General features: G+C 34.4%; 1 protein-coding gene across 5 annotated transcripts in view; it reads right to left on the bottom strand.

The window, feature by feature from the left end:
* The window catches only part of SMAD2 (SMAD family member 2), an 81,177-nt gene that overhangs the window by 16,224 nt on the left and 43,671 nt on the right, over positions 1-21,282 (bottom strand). For 4 of the 5 annotated variants that reach the window (XM_038543327.1, XM_038543329.1, XM_038543326.1 and 1 more), the window contains 5 exons: positions 14,991-15,080; positions 13,768-13,961; positions 12,703-12,837; positions 9,823-9,897; positions 492-545 (listed from right to left, as the gene is read on the bottom strand). In XM_038543327.1, the coding sequence (XP_038399255.1) occupies positions 492-545; positions 9,823-9,897; positions 12,703-12,837; positions 13,768-13,961; positions 14,991-15,080 (548 nt within the window). The remainder of the gene's footprint in view (positions 1-491; positions 546-9,822; positions 9,898-12,702; positions 12,838-13,767; positions 13,962-14,990; positions 15,081-21,282) is intronic. The other variant, XM_038543330.1, reaches the window with a different exon arrangement.

Genomic DNA, 21,282 nt, shown 5'->3' with positions numbered 1-21,282 from the left:
CAAGGAATATCATGAAAAAAATGATAATTTTTAGAATAAATTCCTAATGTGTAGAAACTGAAGTGACATTCTGAAATACTGAGGTAAAATGAAGTCCAGGAATGGACTACACAATGTACACACACACACACACACACACCCCTCTCCCATACCTCATACATGTGTGTATATGTATGGATATATACCTCTTAAAATAATTGTGATTACAAAATATATCCTAAAATAAACATGTCCATATAAATCTAGCCATAATAGGTCATAAAACTTTCCAGAAAGAATGATTTCCATGAATAGAAAGATTAGGTTTTTATGCTCATATATGCCAGTTGAAAACAGTTTTAGTAGTATCAAGACAAATTATTATTTTTAAGAAGCACGAATTTAAACAATCATTTGACTATTCACTGGAATCTGTTTATCATATACATGAAATATAACCTCAGAGTAACAGAGTAAAACGGTGGGGAGTGGGAGGAGTATTTGCAACTTACCCAAACTATGATTAACCGGGGAAAGAGTAGTAGGAGATAGTTCTGCTGGAGATCCTGAAACAAAAGGATTCAATCTTGTAATAGATGTGCAAGAATTTCCAGAACTTCTGACCAAATAATATAATTGGGGGGGAGGAGTTACATCTGGTTGTAATTAACTAAAACAAATAATACAGATAAGTTTACATCCTAAGAATTCTAAATATGCAACTGCTATATGAGAATTTAATTTTGAAATATAAAGACTTTGATATATAAAAGGTACAAGAGTATAAACGGTCCTAGCTTCCCCTTCCCAAAGGCTGCCTATGTTACCAGTTTCTTGTATATCCTTCCAGAAATATTCGAACCACATAAACAAATATGTTTTCTGTGCTCCCCACCTTGCTTTTTATATACAAATGTAACAGTTCTAACTTAGCATAATTTTATGTTCCTTACTCTATCAAGAATGTTGATGTGTCCCTATTTCTCTCTCTTCACACATTAGCCACGTAACCTCACATTATGGCGTATTATGATCCTATACTGATGGATACTCAGACTATTTTCAATCTTCTGCTTTATGAACCAAGACTGCAGTGACTAATCTTGTACATTTTACATACTTTTTCAATCAAGTATTGACCATTTAAAAGAGAAACTGCCAAGTCAAAAAGCTATAAACATCTATGATTTTGAAAGATTTTGCCTAAACTGTCACCTATAGAGGTTGTACCAGTTTACATTCCCTGTGGCAACATAAATGTGAGGGGATGCTTATGTTTTATCATTAACAGGTAAAAACATGGTTTTAACAAGCAGTTTTAATTCGTTTTTCACTTATAAATGACATGGAGCAAGCAGCTTTATACCTCTTGATATTTTATTTCCTTTCTGTGAATAGTCTTTTTGCTCGTTTCTACAGTGATGCAGGTCACTCTTCTCACCGATTTACAGGAGGCTCTTTATGTACTGGAGCTATTAGTCCTTTTATGTTATTGGTTGTAAATATTTGGTCATCTGTCTTACGACTCCTCATAATTTTGATTAAGCAGAATTTTAAAAATCTTTCATGTGTTTTATCCATTTTTGGGGTGTGTCACACTTTGATAAAACGATCATGACAGTTGGATATTCTTGACTTAGTCTTAAATTAAGGGGATATTTCTAGTATTTACCCATTAAATATGATGTGGATTTGGGGATGAGAGATAAAATTCCCTATGTAGCATTTTTGCATCAATAATCTCAAACGATGCTGGTCTGTAGACTTACATTGTAAGTGCAATGTTACACCGCCCCAAGAAGACAATCTAAAAGCTTTATCTTTTTTATATTCTATAAAAAGTATAAATAGCTCTGTAATAAAATATTTCTTAATAGTTTGGTAGAATTCCTGTGCAAAATTGTTTGCAGTTAGTAATTTTCTAGGGTTTACCCTAAGACATTTCTCTGTTTCTTCAATGAACATTTATTGTTAAGATAGCTCTATTTTCTAAAGTCAGTTTTGGTGAATTCTATTTTCTTAGAAAATTATCCATTTGTTCCAGTTTTAGGTAAACAGGTCAAACCTAGTCAAGAAAATAAAGAGAGGGGACAGAAATATATAAAAATAAGAAAAAAAAACACACAGAGAAAAAACAATTACTCGGAGAATATTCCACTGAATTCCATAATTTTCAAAACACATTTGTTGCAAATGTTGTTAATTAATGCTGTAATTACAGAGTACATTTCGTTTTCTGATCTTTTTTACATGTTTTAGGAAAGTTATGTAAAAAAAAACATGATAGCAATAGTGTAGATGTAGCATGACAGATCAGACCCCAGCCTCCCCACATCATGATAACCATGACATAAAATACCAGGTGACACACATGGAATGGCAACCCTCAGTACACAGATGACCCAAAAATACAGAACAGGTGATAATTATTTTTTAGAAGACAGAACAATCTTCCATAATAAAATTAAGTTCTTAAGTTCTTTTTTTGTTCCTCAGTTTGAAAAATCTGTTGGCAAGTCATAACAGATCCAACTAAGAAAGGTCAAAATATATTTAGAACAATGAAATAAAACTCACCATTTCCTGAAGCTGATATAGAATAAACAAAGCTACTGTGAGAAATGGAGGAAACTGCCCAATTATTCACATCTCTTAACTACTGATCCCTCTATTAAATACTTATCACTTAATAGAAATGATCAGTTAGAATTACAGATTTAGAAGAATGTTTCATTATAATCATACATAAAATTTTACAAAGTTAAATAAAGCTAACAATTTATTTGAAACTTTTTTGTAGAGAGGCAGGTTAATTGATAATTAAACTATTAGTTACTCATATATTCATGCTACTACTGAAGTCTGAAACTTCTGGTAATGAGAAGTAATAAATATCCTCAGTATTTAGGCAGTGGTTACTAGTAGTACTGGCAGCTAAAACATCTAGAGGAATCCTCGTATATCATAGCATACAAATTTGCATTTAGTTGGAGGATTCATTTTTCAACAAGGAAGCTTTAGATCAAAAGGAATGTGTATTAAATTTTTTATAAGTGCCAAAGTACTTCCCACCTCCCAAAATGTTTAGTCCCACCAACAACTGATGAGCTCCTGTTTCTTCACACTGTGCACTACCTCTACCTTTTGACATTTGCTTACTCTATTTTTTAATTTTAATTTTTGTTATAGTGCATTCATACACGTTTTGTCTATTTTTCTATTATCTATTATCTTTTTCTTCCTGATTTATAATTGGTTTTAAATTTTGAAATCAATTAGACTGGTCATTCCTTTGCAAATATTTCTCTGAGTTTTTGTTTCTTTTGATATAGCCTTCAAGGTGACATTAATTTTTTTTTAGTTTTAAAGATGTTTTTATTTTATTTATTTATTCATAAGAGACACACAGGGAGAGGCAGAGACACAGCAGAGGTAAAGACATAGCAGAGGAGAGGCAGGCTCCCTGTGGGGAGCCCGATGCAGGACTTGATCCCAGGACCCCGGAACAAGACCTGAGCCAAAGGCAGATGCTCAACCACTGAGCCACCTGGATGCCCCAACATTAATTTTTTAAATGAGACAATACTTTTAGCAGTTCTAGGTCCACAGCAAAAAGTTAGCAGAAAGTACCAAGAAATGCCATATACCCATGTATTTATACATGTACAATGTCCCCAGCAATGAGTATTTAACACCACAATGTTTCATTTGTTGCTATCAAGAAACTGACGTGGACACATTATTATCATTCAGAGCCCATAGTTTACATCAGAGTTCATTCTTGGTGTTGTACATTCTATGGATTTTGACAAACACATAATAACATATATTCACAATGTAGTATCATACAAAATAGCTTCACTACTCTAAAAATCCCCTGTGCTCTCTTTATTTCTTCCTCCCCTTTGGCCCCTGGAAATCACAGATATTTTAATTATGTCTATAGTCTCCCCCTTTCCAAAATGTCATACAGTTGGAATCATACAGTATGTAGCCTTTACAAAGACTGGCTTCTTTCACTTGCAATATGTATTTAAGGTTCCTCCATGTCTTTTCATGACGTGGTAGCTCATCTCTTTTTAGTGCTGAGTAGTAGTCCATTCTCTGGATGTACTGTTTATCTGTCCACTCACCTGGGTGCTTCCAAGTTTTGGCATTTATGAAAAAGCTGCTATATATACACAACCATTTCATGCTTCTGTGTGTCCATAAATTTTCAGCTCTTTTGGGTAAACACTATGGAGTATGACTGTTGGATCATATAGTGAGAGAATGTTTAGTTTTGTAAGAAGTTGCCAATGTGTCTTCCAGAGGAGCTGTACACCAGCAGTGAATGAGAGTTCCTGTCATTCTACATCCTCACAAGCATTAGGCCTTGCCAGTGTTTGGACTGTGGCCATTTTAATAGGTGTGGTGGTAACATTTCAAATCTTATTTATTCAAATTTGTCAATATTTTCTCTGATGGTTTTATATTTTACTTATTTCTTGCTCGGGTTATTTTAAAAACTCCTCATTGTCAAAGACTAAAAATTACAGGGTTTCATTTTTTATATTTAAATGTTTGCTCCAAGTGGAATTCATTTAGTATGAGATGAATTACATGTTTAGTATTTAATGTTAGGACTTTTTCAAGGAGTATTAAAATTAGTTTGAATTTCTTGAGCAAAATTAATGGCTAAAAATATATTAATAAGTTTGAGTAAATCAGCCAACCATAGATTAATAGCATGCAAATGAAAGCAATAAAAAGAGAATTATTCTTTTGTAAGGTATATACAAAAGGACAGTTCCAGGTCTTAAATGTATACCTTTGCTTTCGTATTAGAGAAAATCCTGAAGAACTGAAATCATCTACTATTTCGTTTTTAGACCAAAAAAAAAGCTTTAAAAAGCAAGCTTTAAAAAATCTAATTTACTGAATACAGACCGTGCTTTTACAAACCTTTCAAAAAAAACTTGGAATCATGCTGGGGTACTCCTTCAGCTTTGGCCCTACCTAATCACCAAGCAAGTCCTACCTCAGCAATGTATCTTAAAAGCATGCATTTCTCCCTATGTTCTGAAATCAGCCAGAGGAAGTCTACTGCAGTAGTCACGAAAAGAATGTATAGGGACACCTGGGTAGCTCAGCAGTTGAACACCTCCCTTCGGCCCAGGGCATGATCCTGGGGTCCCAGGATTGAGTCCCACATCAGGCTCCCTGCACAGAGTCTGCTTCTCCCTCTGCCTGTGTCTCTGCCTCTGTGTGTGTCTCTCATGAATAAATAAATAAAATCTTTAAAAAAAAGGATGTACAGAATCTGACATCCTAAGTCCAAATTTGTCACTTTTTAGCTCTTTTTCTATGATGTCTATTTCAGTGTTGTGTTTTATTTTTATTTTTTGTAAACACTGAGTCTTTTAAAATTAAGAGTATAATTACTGCTAGATAATGGAAATTAATGGAATCTTATATTTTCTTGTTTTACCTTATTTTTTATAATGAATATTCACTTAGAGTAGAATTCAAAATGTTTCAGCATAATTTCATCTGCAAAAAATCCCTTTTGACACAGAATGGTAGAAATACTAGATAAAGCAAAAAATAAATAAATAAAAGACAAATTATATGTAATTTGTCAATTCCAGCTCAAAAAATATTTTTTTCTTGTGTTTCTTACTATGTCCCCTGCATTTTCAAATTTGCAATGAGCATGAATTCTGTTTATAATGAGAATAAAGGTGCTTTTCTTCTCTTTTTATTAACAATTTCTACAGAGTTCCCTTGTAACTAGAATGTAGAAGACAGAGAAAAACCCTGGCTCCTAAAATAATCATAAGAAAATATCAGAAACACTAAAACAATTTTGTTTTTCTTTAGAGTTACCGAAAAGCTATAGATCTATTTAAGTCTAAGTGAACTAGTTTGCAGAAGAGGGTGAAGTCTTCCTATAGAAGCAGAAAGTGGGGACCATCTTCATCCCTGTGAGCACCTGCCAAATTAGGACACAGATACACACAGGACTGGGCTTGCCAAAGAAAAAAATCAACTAACATTTTAATGGCCAAGTGCAGGTAAATGGAATCTGAGAAGCCCAAGCATGGAGGCAGTCCTGCTCTTCATCAGCTAATTCCAACCCACATGTTTTTAGCTGAGTACAAGGTGGCACAGAAAGTTTTAGGAGATCCTGCAGTCTTGCCATACTTGTATCCGAAAACCTGCTGAGGTAGGAGGTTGCCCCTATCTTCAAGCCTGTAGTGATCTGACATTAATTAAAACATCAAATCATCACCCCTAACCAACTCAACTCCTAATCATGTGGAACAGATCAGCTCTTCAACTTAGCAACTAGAAAGAGAAAAGGGGAAGGCTTTCCACGGGAGAATATTATCTATATTACTCTCTAGTATTATATTAGACACAATACCCAGCATCCAATTCAAACAAAAACAAAAACAAAAAACGATATGAAACATGCAAAGTAGTAGGAAAAACTGACCCTTAATGGAAAAATAAGTGAACAGAAGCAAACTACATATGAAGCTAATACTGCAATTAACAGATAAAGACTTTAAAATGGAAATTGTAAAACTGAAAAATAGATAATCTGAAATGAATTCACTGAACTGGTTTAAAAGGGACCAAAAGTTAGACCCACTTATATCACTTGATTTTTCAACAAAGGAGCCAAGGTAAGTCAATGGAGAAAGAAAGGGCTCTTCAACAAGTGGTCCCAAGACAACTGGACAAATGTCTAGAGGAATGGAAGGAAGAGCAGAAAAGTAAATATGCAGGTCAATACAAAAAGTTACTTGTTAATCCATTAAAAATTAAAAACAAAACAAAACAAAACAAAACAAAAACACCTCTCAGAGTCTAAGGCAAAAATAAGATACTGTGGGGTTTACAGACACGTGTAGGTAAGACAAATGACAAGGGCAGCACAGACAACAGGCAGGGGATGAAGCTGGTGTTAGCTGTGCATGAAGTTGTAAAATATTACAACTTAATAATGTAAGCAGAAGGCAACAAACCTGGAACATACCTTGTAATAACGAGATCACCCACCGAGAGAAAACTACTAAGTGGTACTGTTGAAAAGTCAAGAGAGTGAACAGAATGGATTCAAATATAAATATATTTGATTAATCTGAAGGAATTCCAGAAAATTAGGAACAGAGGAACAAAAATTAGATGGGACAAACAGAAGAGAAACAGTAAAATAGTAACCCAAACCCAATGATATCAATAATGACATTACATAAAAATAGACAAAATATTCCAATTAAAAGACAGAGATTGATAAAGACATGCATGATAAAGACATGCAATGCTGTCTACAAGGGACACACTTTCCATATAAAGCTACAGACAGCAAAAGTAAAAGGATGAGAACTCTACCACACAACCATTGAAATAAGTAAGATATGGTGATGTGAACAGGAGACACACTTTATACCATCAGAAGGACATAAGTATTCTGAGTGTGTGCCAGCTAATGACAGACTCAAAATACGTGAAGCCAAAGCTGATAGGGCCAACACCAGAGCTGGAGACATTAACACTGCTCTCCATTACAGACGGGGAAAGTAGAAAAAAATGAGATTAGAAGATCTAAAACCTCTGTTCAACATGCCCTAAATGACATAGAGAACCCTGTAAACACAGAACATTCTTTTAGATCTTACATGGGACTCTTCTCAACACAAATAAGCCATGCTATGGCATAAAATGATTTTTAGAGTTTTAGTAAATCGCCAGACTGAAATCATGCATAGTATATTTTGGAGCATAATAGAATTCAGTTAGAAATCAATAAAGTATCTAGAAAATCCCTACAATTCTAAAAAACCAGAGTTTAAAGTTTAAAATTTAATTCTAAATTGTGGTCCTACATCAGAACTTTGCCATGGCACTGAGAGAGGAATGGATAGCAGGTAGAAGACTGGTAGTTAAACCAACTTTTAGCCTCTCATGAATCAAATATGCACACTGTCATTACAGGAAATAATTTACATGTATTCTTTCAAAAAAGTAACATTTCCCCACTGAAACAGAATAAGAAATATGTTAGGTTCAAAGCAAGCCCCAGAACACTGAATCCATTTTAGTTGATTCCATTTAGTTTCCCCTTCTCAAATTTGACCCTTTAGCATAACCACTGATTATCTCAACCTTATTGCTCCTCCCCTGCATCACAGTTCTATGATCAAACAGGGATTTATGCACTAACTGGAATCCTTGTGGCCTTCTGTGACTCGCTTCTTTCACTTAATATAATGCTTTCAGGGTTCATCTATGTTGTACCATGTATCAGTACATCGTTCTTTTATCTGGTTAAATAATATTTTGACATAGAAATATACTTCATTTTCCATTCATCATTTGATGCACAACTGGGTTCCTTTTACTTTTGGACTAGAAGGGTAAAACTTCAGTGAACATTTATGTACAAGTTCAGTGTGAACATATTTTCAATTTTCATGGTATATAGCTAGGAGTGAAACTGCTAGGTCACACAGTTATTCTAGATTTATCTTTTTAAAGAACAACAAACTTTTCCAAAGCAACCCAACCATTTTGCATTCCCAACAGCAACAAATGAAACTCCAAGTTGTCCACATCCTCACCAACACCTGCCACTGTCCTTTTCTGATCATAGCCATTGTTGTGGGTATGAAGTGGTATGGCACTGTGGTTTTGATTTGCATTTCCCTGATGGCTAATGATGTTGAGCATCTTTTTCTGGCATTCACTTTTGAATGTCACAATGGCAGTGGTCCAAAAAGGAACATGGCTGGTTCAGGAATACTGATCTATGCGATACAGGTGTGTTAGGAAGATATATTTGGAAAGTCAAATATCATCTGCAGTTAGGACATCTGCATTAATATGTACATGTTATTTCTAATGATCATTAGATTATTTGCATTTCTTGGTTATCTACTACTCTGAACAGTTACAAGTATGATAAGCTACAGCAGAAGTTTATCTGGAAGTCTAATAGCAGAAAGATTTAAACAACAGAATTATTGTAAAAGTTGGTGCCCAGCCCCCCCACTCCTGTCAATGTTAATTCATTTAAGAATAACTTAGATTATCATAATTATAGAATGTTCTAGTATAAACTGTGTAGGAAAGCTGATGGTGTAATGACAGGCTGTGATATTAAAATATCCAATCCTTAAGATTACAGACAGGTGGTACAGAGCAAACCAGACAATTACAATGACACCACAGCTACTTCCCTGGTAACCTAATTAGTTCTGGCAGATTATACATTTTATTACATAATAACTGTTTGAAAGCTTTGACATGCTGCTAAAAACTTTTTCTCCACTGTGTCTGGAGCCCATAGCTAAAAATTAGAAATTAATTGAATTAGGTCAGGTACAAGGTATTTTGTGTAAACAATTTCCTACCCTTGAGAACTCACTCTTAAGTTAAAAGAGCACTGAAAATCTGATCCCTATCTCCCACCTCCGTATTTCTCAGAAAATCTGTTACTGGGCTCATTATGGTTTTTCATCACAAAGACATTTATTCATTGGGTAACTAAAACTTTGAACAGAAGCACAGAATACTTAAACAGAAAAGTACTGGAGTGCTCTCAAATTTTCATATAATCTAATGAGAGAAAACTGTAACAATTATTCTGCAGAGTAGCATGTGTTACTTTTTCATTGACAACAGGTCCCTCCCTTAGATGGTTCAAATATAATTACATCAATATAGAAGGTTCTTTTTGTAATATATGTCCCAACTTTTCTACATTAAAGAGTCACAGGTAATTCTTGGGGGTCTCAAACTGGGCATAAATGTGTATCTCATTATGGTGGAATTTGGAAAGATAGGTTTTACCTGTATCCATACTTTGGTTCAACTGTTGATCACTTGTTTCTCCATCCTCACTGATATATCCAGGAGGGGGCGTTTCTACAAAAGTTTAGAACAAATCAAGCAGAGTTGCAAATGAATCAATAGCACCACCTTTTTCCTAGCTATCAAAGATAACCAAAGAATCAATATGAATAATAAATATGAATATTATATATCATTATTATAAAATGCAATTATTTGGTTCTGAGGGCTTAGGATTCAGGTTCTGATCCAAATCTTACAGGTGAATCCATAAAGCCTACTTGTAATATAATCAAGCTCTCTAGGCATATTTTCTTAGCTAGTATTTACATATCTGGCTCATTCCCATATGTATATTTTCTGGGGCAAGAGCCAAAAATAGAACTTCCAAGATGCCTCAGTTCTGAATCAGTATGCTTCAAAGGAATTAGTACCTACATTTTTTTTTTTTTATTTTAAATAATGGCCATCATGGATGCATACACCTAGGAGATGACTGAAGGACACACAACATTCATGAGATTTCGGGTCACAAAGTAATATGGGCTTACATTGGGTTCTCAGAGCAAAATACAGTAATATATTTCAGGACAAGTCTAGCTTGAATTCCTCCTAAAAAGTATATTTCTCCAGGGATTTCTAACCAGTAAATCCTGAGTGTTTGAAACAGAAATTTAAATTCAAACACAAACTACTGCACAAACCTGAGGCAAAATACTCCCTGAAAAGAAGATTCCAGTGTGCCACTTCCAACATGCTTAATGAATAAAATGTTTATATTCAGGAGGCGTCTGAATAGCTGAATGAACTTCATGTAAAATAAATACATGCGTATATAATTTTACCAATTATAATTTTAAGGAAGAAAAATAAGTTTAAGTGATTATCAACAGTTTAACATTTACATGGCTGGGCAGTTGTAAGAAAATTCAAGGTAAGTAATTATCAAAACAGAGAGGGAGAAATGTGGGTGAGAGGGCTCCTTCCCCAAAGCCTTCACATTCTCCCTTCAATACACTGAGTGCAAATCTGAACTTTAAGTAGAGAAGTCTTCATTTAGTGTCAGTACCCTAAATCCTTATGAAATTCTAAGAATAAGATAAAATACCTTCATATGCTCAAACAATAAAGAACACAAAAACAAGATGAATACATATCAATATGAATGATCTTAAAGGTTAGAGCTAACAAAATTAAACAGGGCTAGGTTTTGTCAGTTTAACCACCCATATCTCAAAGATCTAAACAGGAAGAAATACTGAATTTTTAAATGCTTTATCCTGTTTTACTTTTCTCCATTATTATCTACAAAATAATAAATAATAAAGCTATTAAGCATTTTGGAGAAAATACTAAAATTTCTTTGAAAGTGGAACAAAAAGTGTCCGTTTTTTAGCTTTTACTGTCATTCGGCACCAAGTAAAGCCCCATTGCCCAGAAAAGCAAATAGTTGTGACCCACTTTTGATTTCCAACTTTGTAAAATAAACCAAATCTAAACAAAGAAAGAAAGGAAAATAAATCCAAACATCTCCACCACAAGTAAAAGCCATTAATCACTTTAACATCCTTCCAAATAATTACTGGGGAGGTGTCTTACAAGACTATATGCATACACCATGGTTTCTGAGTATTGTTGAATAATACAAATTCCCACACCAAAGACTTAATTTGCACCACCTACACCACACACACATAGCTACCTCCACCCAAGTCTTCTCCCAAGCAAGTGGCCTGGTCCAGTCCTGCCCTCCCCTGCTAGTCCACACTCCACTCCACTCTATGCCTTTCTCTCCTGACTTCTCAAAAAGTTTGCTTCCTGTCAACTTAAAAGGAAGTCTTAAACTCTCTTTTGGAGTAAAATAATAGTTGGAAAAAATGCACATTAAAACAATCAGGAAATGCTTTCTACCTTTAAAATGAGCTATTTTTAAAAATCCTTTTTTTTGGTTATGTTTTTAAAATGGTCTTCAATGAACAAGCACTATTTCTATGAGACACATTGATCTTTTTTAAATGTATCTGAAACTAAGTTCCTTACAGCAAGTAAGAGTAGAATGGAGAAATATTACAATAGAATAAAAAAACTGAGACACTATAAACTATCCAATGTATAACTTAATCCTCATCCTACTATTATTCATTTAGTTTCTGCTAGGAAAAACAAAAAACAACAAAAAAAAAACAGAAAAGGAAAACACAAAGAAAGTAAGAAAATGTTAGCTGTTCTTCTAAAAAAAAATAGTGAAAACTAAAACTGCCTCATGGCATACTACTAGATCACATAAAATAGTAATTAGAGTGGGATTTGAGAACCATGTGGTTAAATTCATCTATTTTTCAGCAGAGGTTACTGAAGCCCAGATGAAAAAGAACTAAATTAGAGGATTTATGATTTTCAGTACAGCAGTGCTGCTGTATCTTAGAAATCAAATATTCCATCTCCTACAGAAATGTTCCATTTCTCTTGACCATTATCAAACTATCTATGAAAATGATTATTTGGTCGATTTTTAGTGATACTTGTTCCAGGAACATGGCTTTCATGTTCAACTTATTTTGCTTACATTCTGCATCTCTCTTAGCTTCAACAACTAAGACGAACTTACTAAGATCTTTGCTTTTCTGCTTCTCACAGTACTTTGATTAAAGCCACTGCAAAAGAAAATGAAATATAAAGTATAACTTCTCCAGGCCTATCTGTTTCAGATATGAGGCTTATACAGGTCACATCATCATCAACCAACAAAGTAGACTGTTCTATTCAAAATCAAGAAACATTTTTTTAAAAAGTCAAACCACAATTTATGAATACTTGAAAGTTTATGAATAAAATTTGTATCCATCCCAATTTTTAGGAGACTCGGGAAGGCAAAAATACCTGGAATGTAATTACTCTGTGGCTCGATTCCCGCTGGGAAATTAGTGTTTTCTGGAATGGAGTGGGTATAATCATCCAGAGGAGGCAGTTCTGTTAGGATCTCAGTGTGCCGTGGCACTAATACCGGAGGCAAAACTAAAAGAATAAAAGGGATCCAAGTTAACAGCAAAGAACAAAGGATGGGCACCAGGGGAGAGGGGGCCACACCAGACCTTTACTGAAAAATTTCACACACATTTAAAAAAAAGAAGAAAGTGGCCTGTTTAATTTTTTTAAAATTTAGGGTTTACCAACTTGGCATTATACCAGTTACTGAGAAATTGACAAATCTGATTTAACTCGCCATGTAGTTCAGCATCTAAATTTCCAAGTTCCCATTTATCCTGTACTTTGAGGAGCAAGGTCATTCTGGGAGGTGTGGACAGACCCTCCTTCACAGGAAGTCAGATTTAGGACATTTCTAAAAATATAGCTGTGTGCTCTTTAAAAGTTTCAAGTACACAGCTAACTAAACTAAAAGTCTTGCCATGAGCTTCACTCATTTGCTTTCATGCAAACAATGACATTAAAATACTTCAAAAAGAGGCTCAAAGAACAAAACGAGTGAATGCAGCCTGGGCAGCACATAGGTAAAGCAGTCCATCGGTTTAGTTCCGAGCAGACTGTGAATCTAGGGATTAGAACTTCCTAGATATGTAACTCTGAGGTCAAATGGTGTGTTCTCCCAAGAAACGGACATACCTGACCTAAGGTTGAATGAACCTAAGGTTCATTTTTCATAATTAAAACATTTAAAAAGTACTTTAAACTACTAGTGAATGAGACACTGAATTTCAGGTAATTTATTAGAATTTTACACCAAAGTTTCCCAGGGGCAATTACATATGAGCATCTAATATACTTAAGTTTAAGCATTTAATTTAAAACAAGGGAAAAGCCCCAATTTTTCTACCTGGTGTCTCAACTCTCTGGTAGTGGTAAGGGTTTACACATACTTCATCCTTTTTAAGATTAAAAGCATATTCGCACTTTTCAAAAAAAGGGAAAAAGCCCCAATTTTTCTACCTGGTGTCTCAACTCTCTGGTAGTGGTAAGGGTTTACACATACTTCATCCTTTTTAAGATTAAAAGCATATTCGCAGTTTTCAATTGCTTTGAGTTCATGGTGACTGTGAAGGTCAGGCCAGCGCCACAATCGGCAATATATCACGTGTGGTAGTCCTTTCCGATGAGACACTTGCAGACGGCCATCCAGAGACCTGTTGAGAAGCAAGGGGAAAGAAAGGTGGGAGGTTTAGAAACAAAGTAGATGCAGTTGATTGGGCTACATTAATACAATAAGAGCATAAAGAAAGGAATGACAGACATTTAGTTAGTTTTAGTGAGTACAAAGGAAGAAAAATGTACTATTTGATGGGTCTGCTACAAAGTAAGCAGCACTAGCAGAGGTTTCTCATAAATATGCTACATAAATGACTCGAATGTCAATGAATGGCTAACCACTTGGGAAGAAATTGATTTTTTAAAAAAGGACCATATAGCATACTTGAAAAACTTTTTGTCAATTTCTATTCTTGAGTAAATCAAACTTTATCTAGGGATGCTTTGAAGGGCATTAATACTCTAGGTGACTGAATTATCAAAAAAAGGAACTAGTGTGAAGAATGGTGAGTACCAACAATGATGTAAAGTAACTTACTCAAACTAATGTAGCTCACTACCCAGTTGTGATTGTTTTGAGTACCAAGGTGTAGTTCTAGAGCTCACACAGTAATGCAGATGGTGATGAATACAATGAGATGAAATGGACAATACCAGTATGTTCCAAAAGAGAATAAGGTGATTTTTAAAATAAAAGAGAACATAAAATGAGTTAGCCTAGCGTTAACTGTGATAAAAGGGGTTTGGTAAATAACTATGCATTTATTAGTATAAAGAAGATGAGATTTAGATGATAGCAAGAAATTTAGCAAAAACTGGTTATAGCTCTACTTGAAAATTAGGCCAACAACAGATTATAACCTAATCTCAAACTCAAATGAGAATATAGTTATCAAAGTTCCTATTCTTCAGGGGATGCAATAATTTAAAGAAGATTCAAAGCTAGAATTTCATTGATCAAAACATCAGCTGACACATTTCATATATCGTTAATACTGGCAGGCAGGTATTTTAAATGCATGCCTTATTTACATTAAGGAAACATCCTAGGCAACCCGTTAACAGGTCTTCCAAAACAGCCCCCCGCCCCAAGATGGCTAGGATTCCATAGAGGGCAGAATATTCACCTGGTTTGTTCAGAGAAGCTGTAAAGGCCTGTTGTATCCCACTGATCTATCGTATTTGGTGTACTCAGTCCCCAAATTTCAGAGCAAGTGCTGTGCATAAATTGAAAAACAAAAAATTGATGTGAACATGGAAGCATGGTTATTCAAAATACCATGATGTAAAACATGGAAAATGTACAGAATACTTCCTTCACCCAGAAAATATATATATTGCTTCACTTTTTCACGGGCTTTTAGTGCTGGTTTCTATATTTTCCACATGAAGGAAGCCAATAAAATGGAACATGTGACTCCAGATAAGTTATGATTATGTTTTAAAAATGTGAACACCAATGCTCTCTAGCTTCATGAAATCATATTTATAATGCCCCTTCCAATTTCCTCTACTCGTAACAAAAGACTAATACCTATGCCATTAGCCTTACTAAGACTGCTTCATTTTATAATCTAGTTTTTTTAAAAAACTTATCTAAAAATGGATGTCAACTGGTCTTTTTAATACAGGAAAATTTTCACTTAAATTAGATACATATCCACAGTTAAGATTTTCACACTATTTGTCTGAGAAACTTACATATTCAGTTTTATTAAAGTTATTATTGCTCTCCTATTACTACATAGGAGAAGGAAGTGCATTCTGAAGTCATTCAAACATAACATATCACCTTAAAAGCTTTAAGAAATTGCTGGAGGACAAAAGATATGTGAAAGCACCAAATTCTTAAAAGACAGTATGAATATGAAAAATCTGCTACATCTAGTTTTCAAAAATCAATACATCTGAAGGCAACAGACCAGGAAGACCTCAAACTTTTTCTTCTACATTTCTTTCCAGAACATGGGCAGCCTAAAGATAATTCTCCCTATTTCCTTGCCATGACTTTATTTCACAGTAACTTCTCATCGGTGGGCAAACTTTTGCCTGTCAACGCGTCTCAGGTCACAAGCTGTGCCTTTACAATCAGAGTCAAAAGGTAATTCTGAAAACAAATTCAAACTCCATTTCTCACATATTCCAAAACCATCAAAATTTCAAAGAGGAGGAAGAACCGTTTCAAAACAATTTTTTAAAATAAAATCAAGCAACTGATTAAACTCCAGATGTATATATTACTAATGAGCTAACTTAATCAACATCTCAAAGGATACTAGTGACAAGTGCTGTCTTCCTGTGGCCTGGCAACACACCTAGAAGGGGCTAGTGGGCCTCTTGCAGAGGCACCTGGCTGCAGACATAACTCCCCATGCCATGCCCTGGGGGCTACAGCAACTATACTTGGTGGTTTTTACAAATGCATTTTCAGACACTATCCAGTACCCTTTTAAGGTATTTACAGTCTCTTGCTTTTTAGGCTGTAGAAATCTTTCATTTCCTAAACAACCCAAGAAAGAAACAGTCAGGAAACTGGGGGATAATTTAAATCTCTTTTCTCCAAAGATATACTAATACACCCATGGCATACATGGTTCTTTTAAAGATATTTATCGAATATCTACCAAAAACACAGAGCACCAAGTAGTTTAAATTGTGATAAAATCAACTACATTCTGGAATGTGATGAATCCGCAGCATTGAAACCTCAGAAAGAAAAGTATACAGCTTACTCTTCATCTTGCAAAAATAATTAACAAAATATTAGATCAAGAGGCTATTCTGCTATTATGAGAGCTTAATGAAGATTTCACTCAATTAATTCTGACATGGACACAGAACCAGAATCTAAAAGAGAGCACAAAGAGCTTAAGTTCAGCTTGAATCAAGCCTTGAAATAAATCAGAAAACAATAAACAGTTGTTGTTCAGAACATGCAATCAATCTAGGCAAGTGGACCTAGATCCCCATGCTAACTCAGCCACTTTCCAACTTCCATCACAGGCTATGTTTAAGCAGGAGTCCTACTGTTTACTGTAACATCACTCTCCAAAATTAGAAGGTTTACTTAGAAATATTAAATTTGCTTCTAATTAGTAAAATTTTTGCCTGTTTATATTAGAAAAAATATTTATTTTAAGGAATCAATTTATAATAAAATACACAAAGCACCTGGAATAAATGTAAGGATAAATGTGTCAAAACTACAAAAAGAAACATTTTAATTGTTACTAAAGAATATAAAAGCAAAGTCAGCACAGAGAAAAGTATCTATCTTCCTATTCAGGAAGACATCATAGTGACATGAATTCTGCCAAAGTTATGCTTTTGATTCAACCTCAATAAAAATTTCAGACAAAATTACTCCAAGTATAACATACCAAAATAAATAAGAACGACCAGGAAAACTTGAACAAAGAGGAGAGAACGGCTCTATCAAATTCTGAAATGCATTATAAATTCTCAATAGAAACAGTTTGCAATTAGCAAGAGGACACAAACAGAAGTCCTGTAGAGTACCCTCAATTATGCAAACATTCCTTCAGATAAAAATGACAGCCTCTGAACAAGATATAAAATCAATTATTTGAGAACAATGGAGAGAGACCAACAGGACAAAAATCAAAAGGAATACAACCACTGTAAGGGAGGAACTAGACTAGATGAGCCACAGTTAGGTGGCTTTGTATCTAAGGACAGCCCACAGTCTAAGCTAGGCAGGACACCTAGACCTGAAGCAGAAAATTGCAGTTTTACTGACTGGCACAATCAGAGAATGGATATGGGGCTGGCAGAGGGGCTGGAAAAAGAAAGGGGAAGATCTTGTAAAGAAGGAGCCACGAGGGGGAAAAATATCAAAATATGAGTGAGAACTCTGCTCAAATCATGACCTCTCAATGATATATGTGGGAGAGACTACACAACCTGCTGAAAATGAGCATTTGGAAGTCTAAAAGAACAAAAGAACAAAGTCCTGAAATCTCAGCTGTTGTTTATATCAGAGGCAAGCAATTTGGACTTTGAGGCTGACCAAAAGTATCTGCTAGAACAAAAATCAACTCTTTAGAGGAAGGTAACAGAATTTAAACTCTTAAAAAAGCACAAATTACTAAACCTATAAAAAAAGAGGAATATGTTACCCCCTAGTCAACAGAAAGAATAGCCAGTAGAAACAGATCCCCAAAATGAACTGACAAGGATTTTAAAGTAACTACTGTGAATATGTTGATGGACTTAATGAACAGATGGAATCTCAGCTGATTAATCTAAACTATAAAAATCAATCAAATGGAAATTCTAGAACTGAAAATTATAAAATCAGAAATAAAAAATTAAGCTGATGGTTGGAGAAGACAGAGGAGTCCATTTGAATATGAGTCAAGAGAAATTTCTAAGCAGAAGAAGGAAAAATGAAAAAGAACAGTCTCAATAACATATGCAATCTGACAAGCAGCAAGAACCAACCAGAAGAAATATTTGAAATAGTAATGGCTGAAACATTTTCAACTTCAGTTGAAACTAAATTTATACTTCTAAGAAACTCATTTAATACCAAGCAGTTTAAAAACACAGAAAATCACACTTGGGCACATCATTTACAAAATACGAAAAACAAAAGATGAAAAGAAAATCTTCAAAGTGGTGAGAACTACAAAAACTCTTGGCACAAAGGACTCCATCTAAACCCCTGCACTAAGAGACATGATCAAGCTCTAGCATGGCTTCTAGGAGCCTAAGGCCAAGAGTCCTGGTAGGACCCAGACTCTTTTGAGTTCCTGTCTGGAAAAGATCAAGGCGGCCAAAAGAATTTTCCATTTGTTCCTGCCAATACTTTTCTGTAGACCCTTGACCTCCTTTACTTAGAGGAGGTCAGCTTGCACTTATAAATCCTTCCCCAGTCTGAGATGTACCATGTGCCTCCTACAACTCAGGAGTCTTTCTCAAGGACTTGAAATCTATTCCTTTGAAACTCAGGAGTCTTTCTCAAGGACTTGAAATCCATTCCTTTGACCAATTCCTAATTGGTCATCAGAAAGGACAGAATCTCCCAGACTACCCTCAGAGGAATGGTCTAGAAGCCTAACCTCAAGAAATAGCATTTAGTAGCCACAGATGGCTCAAACATATTGATACTGACTAACCCTCTTACCCATTTTTTGGGCAATTTTCACTTCCTTGACTCTCTGCAAGCCTCTACTCATTCTCCCAGCTCCACTCCTACATTCTCCCAACTTTGTGCAAACCGAAATTGAGCTCGGTTCTACCCCCGTGATTATTTAATACAGTCTGTTTTTACCACCTTTAAACAATGTCTGGCTTTAACTTTAACAGTAGCCAGAGTAGAACAACCCATGTATGTACAGGCATGGGGAACACATGAGTAACAATTTCTCATCATAAACAATAGAAGCCAGAAGACAACAGAACATCTTTAAAGAGCTGACAGAAAAAAAAACAAACTCAACCTAAAATCGACATCCAACAAAAATATCTTTCATCTAAGAAGTCAAAACAAAAACATGTTCAGGTAAACAAAAATTGAGAATTCATTTGTAGCAGACTTTGCTCAAAGAAAAGCTAAAAGAAAGTTCTTTAAGAACTTTAAGCTAAAGGAAAGTAAAGAGAAATGGCAACAAATGTAAATTCTTAAGTCATTGAGAAAAATTAAGAGAACTAGAAAGCATTAAGTATGCAGGTAAATGTTAAAGACAATATTTTTCTCTTTCTACAAAAAGGAGATGACCAGTTACAGCAAAAACTGTAACTCTAAAAGTATGTGGATGCAATTTGTGTTAAAAACAGCTGCACTGTTGCAAAGCTAAGGATTAATATTATCATTGGGAAAGCAACCGCTGCCTAAAAAGAGGAGAAGAGACAAAGCAAAAAAGCATACAAAAAATTAAAATGAAACACTAAAAAATAACCCCAAAGGAAGGATAGAAAAGGAAGAAATATCAGATGATACTAGAAAACAGAGAATAAAGTGTAAAGAGTAAAGCAAGGGTAAATCCAACCATATCAATAACAACTTTACACTAAATATACCACATATTCCAGTAAGTGGCAGAGACTTGTCAGAATGAATACAACATGTAAAATATCTACAAAACAAATACTTCAAATATAACACACTGATAAGATGAATATTTAAGAATGGAAATGCACAGTTCATGCAAGCAATAAACTTAGTAAAACATAAAATCAGAAATAATAAGGCCTTAAGACTAAAAATATTACCAAGGATAAAAGTAAACATTTCCTAAAAACATTAACATTCCTGAAAAAGTAACATTAACAAACACTAACAATCCTGAATGCATTTAAAAATAGTTTTAAAAGATATTAAACAAAAACTAACAGATCTAAAGGAAGAAATGAACTTACCAACAATCAGAAGCTCCAGTAACTCTCTGGATAGTTACACTGCTCCCCCCCCCCCCATCCCATGTATCAAAGAAGAGCTGCACGATACTATCAACCACTTGATTAGACATATCAGAATCCTTTTCAGTGTACAGGAAACATTAAGAAAAAGAGACCACATACTAGGACCATAAATAAGGGTCAATTAATTTTAAAACATTGAACTCTTATAGATGAAGTTCTTTGGTCACAAGAGAATTAAATTAGAAACAACTGAAAGATTCTTAGAAATGTCTTAAATATTTGGAAATTAACAACGCATTTCTAAATAACCCATGAGTCAAAGAAGAAATCACAAAATAAATTAGGGAAATACATGATAATGAATCTACTATAGGAGAAACTGGGGAGGGTGTGCTAAATATAAACTAGTGCTTAAAGGGAAATCTATTGCTTAACAATTATGCTAGAAGAAATACTTTAATGACCTAATAAACAATGGTATCATTCTAATAATGTTGTAATGGGGGTCCTAGCCATTGCAATATGGCAAGAAAAAGTAAAAAGAAAATATTGGAAAGGGAAGAAATGTAATTACTTTTTTTGAAAAAAGCCGAACTCAAAGAAATAGAGAGTAGAATTTTGTTTACCAGAGGCTAGAGAATGGGGAAAAATGGGCAAATATACTGGTCAAAGGATACAAACTTCCAGCTATAAGATGAATAAATTCTGGGGATCTGATGTACAACATGGTGACTATAATTAACAATACTGTACTATATACTGGAAAATTGTTAAGATAATAGATCTTAAAAAGTTATCACTACTCATACAAAAAAGGGTATGTGAGGGGATGGAGATGTTAACTTTATTGTGTTAATCATTTTGCAGTATATATATATCAAATCATCACACTATACACGTTAAACTTATATGTTAAAAAAAAACTTATATGTTATATTGGTAATAACCTCAAGAAAGCTGAAACAAAAACCTTGCATTTTTTGGATAATGATATAATTGCTTACATAAAAAACTCTCTGAAACAACTTCATT

This window comes from Canis lupus, chromosome 7 (assembly GCF_011100685.1).
Source record: "Canis lupus familiaris isolate Mischka breed German Shepherd chromosome 7, alternate assembly UU_Cfam_GSD_1.0, whole genome shotgun sequence".
Lineage (NCBI taxonomy): Eukaryota > Metazoa > Chordata > Mammalia > Carnivora > Canidae > Canis > Canis lupus.
Note: the sequence above shows the minus strand (reverse complement) of the source record. Positions and strands in the feature narration are given on the sequence as shown.